At 38.4% G+C, this 12,813-nt stretch overlaps 2 protein-coding genes across 2 annotated transcripts; one reads left to right on the forward strand and one right to left on the reverse strand.

Annotated features, from left to right (window-relative positions):
- Positions 1-138: 138 nt before the first annotated feature.
- On the reverse strand, positions 139-9,493 carry plekha8 (pleckstrin homology domain containing, family A (phosphoinositide binding specific) member 8). Its single transcript, XM_060870489.1, has 13 exons — positions 9,355-9,493; positions 7,907-8,023; positions 7,580-7,735; positions 6,912-7,042; positions 6,595-6,753; positions 6,245-6,285; positions 5,879-5,994; positions 5,112-5,373; positions 4,187-4,272; positions 3,709-3,767; positions 2,783-2,984; positions 2,081-2,142; positions 139-2,000 (listed from the first exon to the last, which is right to left on the reverse strand). Exons 1-13 carry the CDS (start codon positions 9,392-9,394, stop codon positions 1,803-1,805), a joined length of 1,629 nt encoding a protein of 542 aa, XP_060726472.1. The 5' UTR covers positions 9,395-9,493; the 3' UTR covers positions 139-1,802.
- A 248-nt stretch (positions 9,494-9,741) lies between these two features.
- Positions 9,742-11,959, forward strand: fkbp14 (FKBP prolyl isomerase 14). Its single transcript, XM_060869299.1, has 4 exons — positions 9,742-10,097; positions 10,933-11,084; positions 11,176-11,303; positions 11,468-11,959. The coding sequence occupies exons 1-4, from the start codon at positions 9,901-9,903 to the stop codon at positions 11,624-11,626; spliced, it is 636 nt and encodes a 211-aa protein (XP_060725282.1). The 5' UTR covers positions 9,742-9,900; the 3' UTR covers positions 11,627-11,959.
- The last annotated feature ends 854 nt before the right edge of the window (positions 11,960-12,813 follow it).

Raw genomic sequence — 12,813 nt, forward strand, 5'->3', positions numbered from 1 at the left:
TACAGCTGAACTTACCTAGTGCTCTTATGAAGCATGTGAATCACGGACACTTGAGATTTATCCGTCACAGCTTGTCTGTTCAGTGTAGAAGCACTTTCAAAAAAATTCTAATTACAAGCACTTCAAATGAGACACAAGTTGTTTATGATCATTGTTCATTAGAAATCTCATTATATCAAAGTCAGATAGATGCACTGCATCACATTCTTCAATTTTGTATAATTTCGGTTTGATATATGCATTTAATTAGATATACCTAGACATATCAATTATATACACAGCCAGCCTTTCCCCTCTAATGTCAGAATAGGTCATACAAGAAAGAGATGGCATGACATTAGAGGCACAAAAGTGCATAGTACAAAACAAATTGCCATCAGGAACGTCTGAGAATAGCACAAATGCCATACATATATGTATATATTACTGTACTATGTACAGTAAGAGATAAAGTCACCTAGAGAAGATCATCGTTTCAGGATATTAAATGTGTCTAAAATTGTCACCATAAAATTAAACTTAAAAAAAAATCTGCCATATTTGGAATACGCAGATGTATGGCATCTGTAATACAAGGCTTTAAAATGTTTTTCAGGATCAAAGTGAATAAACGGAACAGTTCTTAATTGTAAACAAAATATTACTTATAATACGAAATACAAAAAAACAAAAAACAAAAAAAAAAACTTGTGAAACAGTGACGTGAAAGTCATCAATATTAGTTACAATATACAATTTGGATCATTAGTGTATTTCTGTGTTTAGTTTGGCTTTGCACAGCCATAACAGTAGCTAACGTCAAGTGTAACATATGACACGTAGTGAGATTGAGAAGCTTGTAGATTCAACAAATTATTTTGGTTGTGATTGCTATTATTATTGTTAACAAAAAAATTAACAAAACCCATGTAATACAACACGCACAGATCAGTATTGTTCATTTGGCTACATTAACAAGTAAAACTAAATCTATTTTTACAATTGTTACTTAATAAATACAATTATTTAAAAAAAGTACAAATTTGTCATTTATAAATAAAAAATATGAATTGTGCTAAATACAAAATATTTGAAGATATTTTAAATAATTCTTTTCCTTCATTTTCTCCTATGTACTGTAGTTTATGCCCTGGCACTATAAAAGATATTCAGTTCAACTAACCAGCCTAATAATTGTCTACCTTCATTTTCATGCATGTTAAACACAAGTAATGTCAGGTCTTTTTTTTTTATCATCGATGAAACCGGACAAATAGGTATCCTTTGTGCTTGCCTATGGCCTGGGTTGTAATTTCTAACTGGCTCCCAATGAGATTAAATGAATATCTTATATACCAGAGTGTATGAAGGTAAAATTGCACAAGCAGCAGACAAATGCAAATACTGTGTCTTGTATACCTACTGACAGTTTACATATTTACCACAGATGTGTGTGTTAATACATAAAAACCTACATTGTGAGGTGTTTTTTTTAAGGGGCACGTTTTGACTAGAAAAGAATTCACCGGGTGCCAGAAAACACTTAGCATCCACCCTGCAACCCATCAACAAAATGCTTGTTCCCTGAAAAAACCTTTACAGGCTTTAAAATGTACATTTTTGGCCCATTATTAAGCATGCAGGTGGCTGCACCATCAGAGCGCTAATGCTAGCTGTACAAATCCAGTGTGCCACAATGCTTCATCTGCCCATACAGACCAAGTCTGCCTTCAGCAGTAACAGTATTCATTAATCAAGCTCGAACACACTACAGTACACTCACTGCAGCCAGAGAGTGAGTTCTGTCTTTATCTGCAAATGTCTCACACCACCTCATCTGACTCCAATCCATACTCCTCATACAGAGCATCCAGGATGGCCAGCTGCTTCTCCATGGCTGGCAGGTAGACGGCAAGATCACGGTGCATTCCTGACATAAAACTCTCCCTCAGCTCATCTCCCTCATGGCACACCAATGCTGCCATGAAGCCATCATAGGAAGGAGCAGCCCTCAGTGCCAGCTGTAAACACACACATACCAGTCAGGGGTAAGGTTTGTATATGTGTAAGTAAAAAAAGAAGTAGAAGGTGTAAGACTTACAGCAAAGACTCCACGCACCACCCATCCGTGATACTGGCGTAATGTCTTTCCATAGGCATTGTCTGTGAAAAGAAGCATTACAGTTTGTTATTAGCACCACAATAAGGATTAAATAGCAAGCATTATAGAAACAAAAGAATAAACTACACAGTAGAAATCGTAGCCTATACATTCGAGCTTCATTTTTCTGCTTCCTTCTATACAATATATTCACCACAATGTAAAGCACATTGAAATCCTGATCAGTTAAGGCTACAGTTAGACTCGACACCAAGACGTACAGTCAGAAAAGTTAGCTGTAAATTAACCCAAAATTACTCTCACTGAACACTATTCCATATTTCACATTTCTGTCCTTAACTTGTAGTGGTCCCTGCAAGGATGACTACAAGTAATGCTACATATATATGATATGGTCTTCACAATTACCAGATCTTTTCCTAACTGACAAACTATGGGAAAATTTGGAATGCGTGTTAGACGGTGTGCTACATTATCATCATCAAAACACCAACTGAATATCTTGGATTGAATACTCTGGATTTTTTTTAGACAAATGGTGTTCATTCCTCCTGTATATCTTCTCTAACATAGCAGTAACTTTAACTTAGCTACAGTGGCTTTAAAAATGAAAGACAATCCTGATTAAGAGCCTTCATTATGTAGAATACCACTGGCTTTGCACGGAGTCCTGGCACTTACTCAAAGCTGCATGGATGTCCTGCTCCCCAGCATCCACCTCGGAGAGGAACTCTTTGAGGAATTTTAATCCTCGTTTAAGCCACAGCAGAGCCTCGGTGGCCGAGTTCCGCACCTGCGCCACTTGCATCTGCACTTCGTGGAGCACAATACTCTGCAGAGTGGGGAAGTTGTCTGGGTCGGACTGTAACTTCTGCTGCACTTTCTAGAAGATACGACATCCCTCTATTTCTCATAGAATTTTTTACTCAACATGCATATAATGTGCACAAATCATTTCAGTACATGCGTCGTACTGTGTGACCGTGTATGTGACAAATAAAACTTTCATTTTGGATTTTTCAGTGAAGTACATGGTATAGTTTATACATTAAAATCTGTTATCCTTTTGTAACAATTTGTACAGCAAATATAACAGTTACTATTACACTGTTAAAAATGTTAGTTATGTGGACCATAATAATTAAATGAACATTATTCAGTCAATACGTCGCAGTGTATCGTTCATGAACTTTTTCTTGTAACAGTCTTTAACAGAACATCATCGCTGTGTTGAGACCACCTAGTGGCCATAACAAATCATTAGCTGAAATTATAACGTGTTGTTCTGGTCACCGCTGTAGTGATGTGACTAACACATGCAGAACAATCAGTTTAGAATGGTTTTCTTCTGGAATTCCCCCCAGAAGGAACTCCCCAAACTTTCATACACTTATTCACAAAGTTGGGACAAATTTTTGTAGCCAGTTCTCCTACCTACATATTTTTAAACAGAGCAGAAACATGGGGAGAACGTGAACATCCGGGCTGGCAACACTACCTACTATGCCACCGTGCCACCCTATCTTAAACAATGCTTCAATCTAAGAAGAGGAAAAAGGTGGAATTTGCTTTAATATTCTGCATGTTTGCTCGATGTTACTACTTACCTTAATGTTGCCCACAAAATCTATTTTAACTGGAGCGAAGACTGTTGGTCCCAGCTTGTCTGAGGAGAAAAAGTCATCATTGTGCTGTTGAGTATTTAGCATATAAGATGTCTACATATGTACTGAACGTGCTCCCACAGCTGGACAGGCAGGGAATGGACCCACTGTTACAGCAAAGGAATAGGTCAATAGCAAGCTGACTGGTTGATCAGAAAGCAACCCGAGGCTCTGTTTGAGGAATTTCATACACTGACACCACCAGTGTTCATAGCTAATCACCGGGCCATCTACAATATGTGCAGTAAAACATGCATGATCCCCCAACCAAAAGAGCGAGTAAAGCCACAGCTCCTAGTTCAGGAATGGAAGGGATGTGCAGGATGAAAGAAAAGAAAGAAAGCCAGCTGTACAAGAGGGAATGGCCTTTAATTGTAAGAAGTTTTTGATGGCGAAAGAGTGAAAGGAGAGAATGTCCTACCTAATACTGGCACTATAGCATAGCAAGAGTCCAAAAAGGCTTGTGTGGGGATACCACTGTCGTCCTCCAGGCTTATATCACTAAATCTATAAAAGGAACGCCACAAACATTCAGAAAATGACAATGTATTACCATAGATTCCAGCAACAGTTGTTTATTTGCTGAACACAAATTACAAAGACAACACAAAGAACACGACACAACAAAGCAAACTCATTAATGAGTGGGGGCGAGTCTTTTTTTTTTTTGCCATTTCATAAATCAAAAGAATGTTCAAGAAGCTGTGCTGCTGGTCTGAATCACTCACTTCCCAGTAACGGACAGTATTTGCCGAGGTATAGGAGTTCACATTTTTTGTTTTCATTATTCACAAATGTCTTGCAATAATAAGAGCCGTTTTGAAATATAAAAATCACCCTTACTACTGTTAGAGTATTATGGTGGAATTGTGTAATACCTTCAGCTCTTAGTTCACTGACAATTCTTTTATTGCACGACGGAGGTAGGAAAAGACGTGTAACAGAAAAGTCTCCACAAACATAGTATTAAAGGGAACATCCTGAAATAAGTTGTGTGTGAAATCACACTAATAAAGCACCCGATTTTTTCATGATTCGTTTCCGAATATTAGGATGAACATTTGGATCGTTGTAAGTCTCTGTAATTCGGATTCTTCGTTTTTAATGCCTAAAGAAGCACTGTGTAAATACATTCTCTTCAGTATTCATGAGAATAGGATTCATTATTGCTAAATTAATACTAATGCTTAAATATATTTTAAATCCTAATCCCCTAATAAGAGGACGGATTGCTACAACTAAAAAAATATGCGGTGTATGATTTGTTCTGTAACCACGACTTGAACTTACACACGCATGTGTCATTTTTATTCATTATAAATCATAGCGCCAGAGGTTCCTCATACCTGTGGCTCATATTACTGAAGAATGTTTCCACCTGATCTTCGTTTTCCAGTTTACACTCTGAGTCAAGCTCATGCACATCTGGGTCAGCCTGTTGGCTTTCCAGGGTGGTGAGTTGCTGTTCCTGTTGCTTCTCTAATGTGTGAGTTACTTCTGGACGCATGTCTTCTCCTGCCTCCCCTGTGGGAGGATCCTGAATGTTTGGGTGAGATGCACTCCGTACGTCCAGCTCGGCTTCACGTTGTTCCTCCACTAAACAGTTCTCTGTAAAATATAAAATGGTAGCATTTTTTCATGCTACAAATTCAAGTCCATGATACCTTCATAATTCATCTACACTAAGGGAGCAGTTTGAGCTCGCCGCTGCAAGTCAAGGGAGCTGAATTACAATGACAAGATTTACATTCCTTTCTATTTCCCCCCAGGGATCTTTGATGGATCCGTCCCCTGTAACAGACTGACTGATTTATTCCACAAATACACCGATGTCTGTACATGCACTAACAGCACAAAGAGTACAGCACTTGAAAAACAGAGTTGTGTAACTCTGCTGCAGATTGGGTGAAACCCATTGTGTACCCATTAAAAATGCAAATGGCCAACGTAAAAACAAAGAAACTTGCAAGACTTGTTACAGTAAGTTTCTGTAAGTCTGTAAATACATATCATTATCATCATAGATCTAGAAACACTACCAAATGAAATGACAACCTGCACAAAGAAAGAAAATGTCCAATATTATTATGAGCGCAGTGTGCATGTGACTTACCTGTTGAAGTTTCTGCCATTTTTCCTGGTGGTAATGGAGGGGGTTCTCCATCTGGCAACAAGTTCACATTCTTAGGTAGTAATGCAATAGATGAGCTATTTACTGAGTGCCTCTGTCTGCAAATAAGACAGACATTAAGATATTAAGACATTAAGACAGTCCGTTGACTGTCCAACCCAGTAGAACTAGACAGCCCAACCAATCATTATAGAGTAATGGGACCCTGATGTCACTCCGTTAGGTAGTTCAATACCCTTTGTACTAGTTTTATACCCCAGAATATATTATTAAAAAGGCTAACAGAGATACATTTACCCACCAAAAGTATGCATACATATATTTCCAAAATTACTTTATAAATCTTACTTTTCTTCCAAATGATGACTTTTTTGGTTAGAAGCTTTGATCTGAATAAAAGAAAGAAAAAAAATTTCAAAACAGAGATAAAAAAAAAAACAAAAAACATTAGAGCATTAGAAAATTTGCTGTTAAAGGACAATTTCAGACCTAAGCCATGTCAAGCATTTTTACACTTATTGGTCCCATTCAGATTGAAATAGTTATTTTTGCTTTGTTTGCTATGTGGTTTAGCTTGATTGAGAGGTGTGTAGGACTGAATACGTGTAAAACTCCATTCCAGAGTCAGAAAATCACAGCAACAGAAAAAAAGGAAACAATTATTTGGCAAATATCCACGAAAAGAACAAAACTGACACCTTGTGAGGTTTAATGGCAGCAACAGATGGCAGCTCTGCTGGGCTGAGGTTCTGTAGGTCTGGACTGAATGTTCGGCTGGCTATCTGCATGCACTCCTCCAGCGTCTTCAGAAATGTGGCACATGTGGACTTCACCAGACTACCTGAATCTTCCCTTGCCTGAACGCCACACAGAACACATTCAACCGGACGTTTCACAAATGCACCAGCATGTAAATGTATTAAAATATTTAATTTGGTACCTATTACTATTTTTAGGTACCATGGAAGATTAATAAACACCTGTTTTGATCAAAGCCATGAAAATTCTGACTCACCTCTTCCGAGCCGGCTGCCCCCACAACCAAAGGACTCTCCTTGAGTTTGTTCACCTGTTCAAGAAGAAGGTCACAGTATAGCCTCAGTTCAGACATCTTGGTTTTCAATGCCTCAGCATTTTCCTGGATTTCTAAGCAGAGAAAGAGAAACACATTAAACCACAACAATGTCTGTTCAGTCAGCAAATGGATGTGGTCTGTTAAGAATAACCACAATTTTAATGTATTCAGGCCATCCTTAAAAATATTTTGGTTTGCAGTAACAGTAAAAAAAAAAAAAGAAGAAAAAAAAAAAAGGGTCGGTAGGTAGGTCTATATTTTTATTCAAGTTTCAATGTAAAAAAAAAAAAAAAAAAGTACAATTTTGGTGATGGTGATTATGTAGGCATGACTTTAAACAAATTAGCATATCGTGACGTCTTAACGCAAATTTCCAACTGGCAAGTCGGTCGGACTTAAAGCAAAAAAAAATAAAAAATTTGAGTCGGTCCTAAACTGACAGGGTCGGTCGGGTTACGGCAAACAAGAATATTTTTAAGGATGGCCTCATTTATTGAGTACAAGCATTCTTACACTAAAGGAAAAAGAAGAGGAGTTAGAAGAAATTTTATGAAAGGAAGAGGTAAAGCAGGCAAGGATTAGGATATTCTGAGAGCTGTATTACTTACCCTTCTCTTTCTTGGTCCGGTTGTCCGTCAGACAGGCTTTGGCAGTTCCTAAAGCTACCAGCCATTTCTGTCTCTCTGCTGCATTGATGGCCCTGAGGTAAAAGTATTGTTCTCCTGGTATAGTCAGATCAACTCTTGTGAAATCTGATGGGTGCACTGTAAAGGGTACATTTCAAAACAAACAAAAACAATCCAATAAAATAAACAGTGACTGTGGTAAAAGTGGCTGTTACAAAACCATATCAGTGACATCAACAAAAATCACAGGCGATCATACAACCAACCTTGAAACACCACAGCATAAAAAAAATTATTGTTTCATTTTACCTTGTATTTCACAGACTGAAATCTTGATGCTGCCCTTGCATCCTTTCCAGGCATCTTCCTGGGAATCATAATATGAAAGAGTACCTCCAGCTAACACAAACCAGCGTGGCTGCCAACCTTGAAAAGACAAAGAACTCAACATGTGAATGACAATTTAATTTTTCATACAAAATTCGTTTTCATACAAAATAGTGTGTGTATTATGTGTGTGTGTATGTCTGTCGTGTCCCATTATGGTGTAATGTCAAGATTCCACTAGGATAAAATGGACACTGGTGATGAATGCTAATTCATCAAAATGCTGTTTTCATTAATGACACCATTATTAATAGCAGGCAAACCAATATCTAAATATCTATTGCACAATTCAGTTTTATTCATCAGCTTCTGAAACTGAGTTATGTTTCTGTTTATTGTCTTTTGTGTATTGTCTTGTATCTTTTGTCCTCCACTGTCTTTTTTGTCTTTTGTCCTGCACTGTTTACACCAGGTTGCACAGGTGCACTTTATGTATCTAGGACTAACTTACTTACGTCCTTAGCTCTGACTTTGTTCTATGTAGCACTATGGCCCTGGAGAAACGTTGTCTCATTTCACTGTGTACTGCAACAGCTATATATGTTTGAACGGACAATAAAAGCTTCTTGACTTGACTTCTAATGGAAAAGTGAGTCAGTGCCATCAGACCTGAGAGTTTAGCTGCCTGATCGATAGTCAGTCAGTAGAGCTGCCTTCCAAAGTTTTGTGAATAGCTAGTTAGCTACCTCTAGCTAGCCAACTAACTCTAGCTAGCCAACTAACTCTAGCGAGCCAACACTAGCTAGCCAACTAACTCTAGCTAGCCACCACTAGCTAGCCAACTAACTCTAGCTAGCCACCACTAGCTAGCCAACTAACTCTAGCTAGCCACCACTAGCTAGCCAACTAACTCTAGCTAGCCACCACTAGCTAGCCAACTAACTCTAGCTAGCCAACAAACTCTAGCTAGCCACCACTAGCTAGCCAACTCTAGCTAGCCAACTCTAGCTAGCCAACTCTAGCTAGCCAACTCTAGCTAGCCAACTCTAGCTAGCCAACACTAGCTAGCCAACACTAGCTAGCCAACACTAGCTAGCCAACTAACTCTAGCTAGCCACCACTAGCTAGCCACAATTAGCTAGCCAACTAACTCTAGTTATCCAACTACAGTAAAACCAAAACACACCGCTGTAGCGTTACTCTGTACAGACACTTTACACAACTGGAGGAACAACAGGAAAGATAAATTATATAACATTAAATAAAACAAAGATCATCTGTCCGGTTATATTTATAAAGTTATCAGCACGAACAAGCCTACAGTCCACCTCAGTTTCTCAGTGATTGTCTTACTCTCCTCACCTTAAAAAGTCCACTCAATAAAACTACACGTACATTTTGATATCAGTTAAAAACGAGCTTCTACGTACCACTTATATAATTGGTCCATTTATAAAGAACTCCCTCCATGGCGACTCCTTTCTTCACAATTCATCACTTGTTCACTTCAAAATACTGAGAACTGATGACTACGAATTGTCGTAACTTGACGTCTAGTGATTAGACACGACGAACGTCCAACGGTTCGTGAATCCCGCTCCACGTGATCACACGTGTTCAGTCAGTTTGCGTGACGTCATAGATTATGTTCTCCTCGAAGCTCTTCCTGATTGGTTGAGGTGTATTTATATGGGCATGTCTTTACCCTAGCTGGCATCCAATGAGATAAATGTATTCTTTTTTTAAGGCGTGTTTTTCATCCACTTCCACCAATAGCACTAACATCTAGAAATTGGCTGGTTTTTTTCACGTGGGGATGTTTGGGAGTGTAGAAATTGGATGCCACGTAGTCGAGGGGGGATTCAGACTGGATTCCGCTGGAATTCAGACGTTTTGTTACTTTTTCTGCATAACAAACTAGAGAACATCCCGCTCTCAGTGTATTGACAGATATCTGACGTATTATTTAGTTTGAAATGATGCTGGAATTTTGGCTGTGCTTACTTTCAGCTCTGTTTTTGTGCCTTCATGGCGCAAAACTTCCGGAACCGGAGGTGAAAATTGAAGTTTTGTACAAACCTTTTCTGTGTCATCGAAAAACCAAATATGGGGATCTGCTTCTGGTGCATTACGACGGATTTCTGGAGAGTAACGGGACAATGTTTCATTCCAGGTAACATGCATGGTTCCATTGCATGGTTCCATTGCATGGTTCCATGGTTCGGTTGCATGGTTCCATTGCATGGTTGCATGATATATGAAGTGGAACAAACACTGCACACCGTCATTGTCAACAGATTTTGTTCTGAACAGTGAACAATCTTTTTCACATCCTGAGTCATCATCCCAACCTTCTGACCCATTCATCTGAACACATTCTTTGACCGAACAGATTAAACACGAGGAAGAGGAAAAAGCAGTTGTACTTAATAATTAACATGGTCAATATTACACATTTGCTTACATTTAAATAGAAATTAAAGAAATAAAAGAAACCCTATTTATTTCCTATGTTTTTAAAAAATCACAGATAAATGTGGTCTCAGACTCTGCGATATAAAGTACATGTACAGAATATATAATGTGTTTCATTGTCCCCAGTGATGTTCTTCAAAACTCTTATCACCACTAGGTCAAAAAGGCTTAAATGTTTTTGATCATTTATGGATACACACTGCATAACGAGTATCAATGACACTCATCATGAAACTATGTATATACAGTATATATTGCCTCCCCTTGCAATTCAGAGGCTGCTGAATATCTTTAGTAACTGTAAGAGAAGTGTGTGTGGCTGGATGTAACCACACCATGAACAGTCATGGCCTATGCTAGCAGCTACCCCAGACTATACAGTATAGACTATACAGTATATATACTTCAGACTACAGCGTTCAGTATAATATATATAGCTATGACAATAATATATACTATGTTACACAACTAAAGAATCTACTGATAATAAGTTTTCTTTAATTGTAATGTATTTATATATTTTGAACGAATAGCCGTCAAGAGGGTGATAAACACCCAGTATGGTTTACCCTGGGGATCCGGGAGGTGATCAAAGGATGGGACAAGGGACTTCAAAACATGTGCACAGGCGAGAAAAGAAAGCTGACCATCCCACCATCTCTGGCATACGGCAAGGAAGGCAAAGGTGAGCTTTTACTACATGCTTGTGCTTTTTCTTTAAATTGACTTTAAGTGAAGGCCCATTTTGTTATTTGCATGCCTCTGCTCTGCTTCAGGAAAGATCCCACCAGAGAGCTCCCTGATCTTTGACATAGAACTCATAGAGATCAGGAATGGCCCCAGGTCGCATGAGTCATTTCAGGAAATGGACCTAAATGATGACTGGAAGCTCTCCAAGTCTGAGGTGTGTACTAAGCAAAATAAGAAGGCTTGTCTTGTACATTTTTTAAACTTTACATACCTGCAAACTTGTCATCATTCTGTATCTTTAATTAAACCTTTAAAGGTGATAAACTAAAATTAAAACTGCTACTAACCTTAATGCATGATTTTGTAATTCTGTCTCAGGTTAAAGAGTATCTGCGTAAAGAGTTTGAGAGACATGGATACCCTCCCAATGACACTCATCATGAAACTATGGTAGAAGACATCTTTCAACAGGAGGATGATGATGAGGATGGCTTTATATCTGCGCGAGAATTCACATACCAACATGATGAATTATAAAAGAAATAAGTTACTCTCTTGCCATTAGCAATGATCAGTGTTAAAAGAGATGTTGTATACAGCCTGTTAGTATTGGTTTACATTTATATATGACAGCCTTCAGTATCTGAAAATGATGATTGCTGTTACAGTTCATGTAAACAAGCATCTGGGAGCAGTTAAGTGTTAAGGCCTGCTGAATTTCTTCTTGAAAATGACACAAAAATACTTTTTGTCTCAAAAGATCTATCAAAGTCAACCATGATCTCAAGTACACTCCAAGAACTGTGAAATTGTGCCTTTAACTGAGATATGGCACATTTAGAAGATGTTTAAAATAAAGCTGTACAGTACATGTTACTGTTTTTCAACACGTTGCATACTTCAGACTGGTATTAACTTGCATAAAGTGTTTTTTTTTTTTTTTTTATGTTTATCTGTGTACATTTAAGGGAAGAGAACTTAAGCAGTACTTTTACAATGGATTTTGTCGTTTAAATTAATTACCCTCTAAAATGACCAGACACAACTGAAGGATTGTTGGATGAATGGAGCCATTAAAGATCTGGATCATTAACCATAGGGAATAGAGGACATGATTATAAGATAAGATATAACCTTATTCGTCCCACAGTGGAGAGTTCTACAAACACACAAAGACCCACAAATAAATGTGAAGGTTGTAGCAAATAATCAGATTTAATCAGAAACGCTACAGAGACAAATAGAATTAGGGTTGCACTAACAGTCATAAGACACTAAATCAGTTACCTGCTGAAGAAGACCATCATGTAGAAAGCTGTAATCTCAGACACTACCAGCAGGGGGTGCTTTTAAATCAGTAAATAAACAACACAGTGTCTTCTTTCGGCTTTTCCCTTCAGGGGTCGCCACAGCGAATCATCTATCTCCACCTATCCCTATCTTCTGCATCCTCAACACTTGCACCCACTAGCTTTGAATCCTCATTAATTACATCCATATACCTCCTCTTTGGCCTTCCTCTTTGCCTCCTGCCTGGCAGCTCCATGTCCAACATTCTCCTACCAATATACTCACTCTCCCTCCTCTGAACATGTCCAAACCATCTTAATCTTGCCTCCCTAACTTTGTCCCCCAAACGTCCAACATGGGCTGTCCCTCTGATGTACTCGTTCCTAATCCTGTCCAATCTTGTCACACCCAAAGAGAACCTCATCTTCAGTTCG

This window comes from Tachysurus vachellii, chromosome 5, assembly GCF_030014155.1.
Source record: "Tachysurus vachellii isolate PV-2020 chromosome 5, HZAU_Pvac_v1, whole genome shotgun sequence".
In the NCBI taxonomy this organism is placed as follows: Eukaryota; Metazoa; Chordata; class Actinopteri; order Siluriformes; family Bagridae; genus Tachysurus; species Tachysurus vachellii.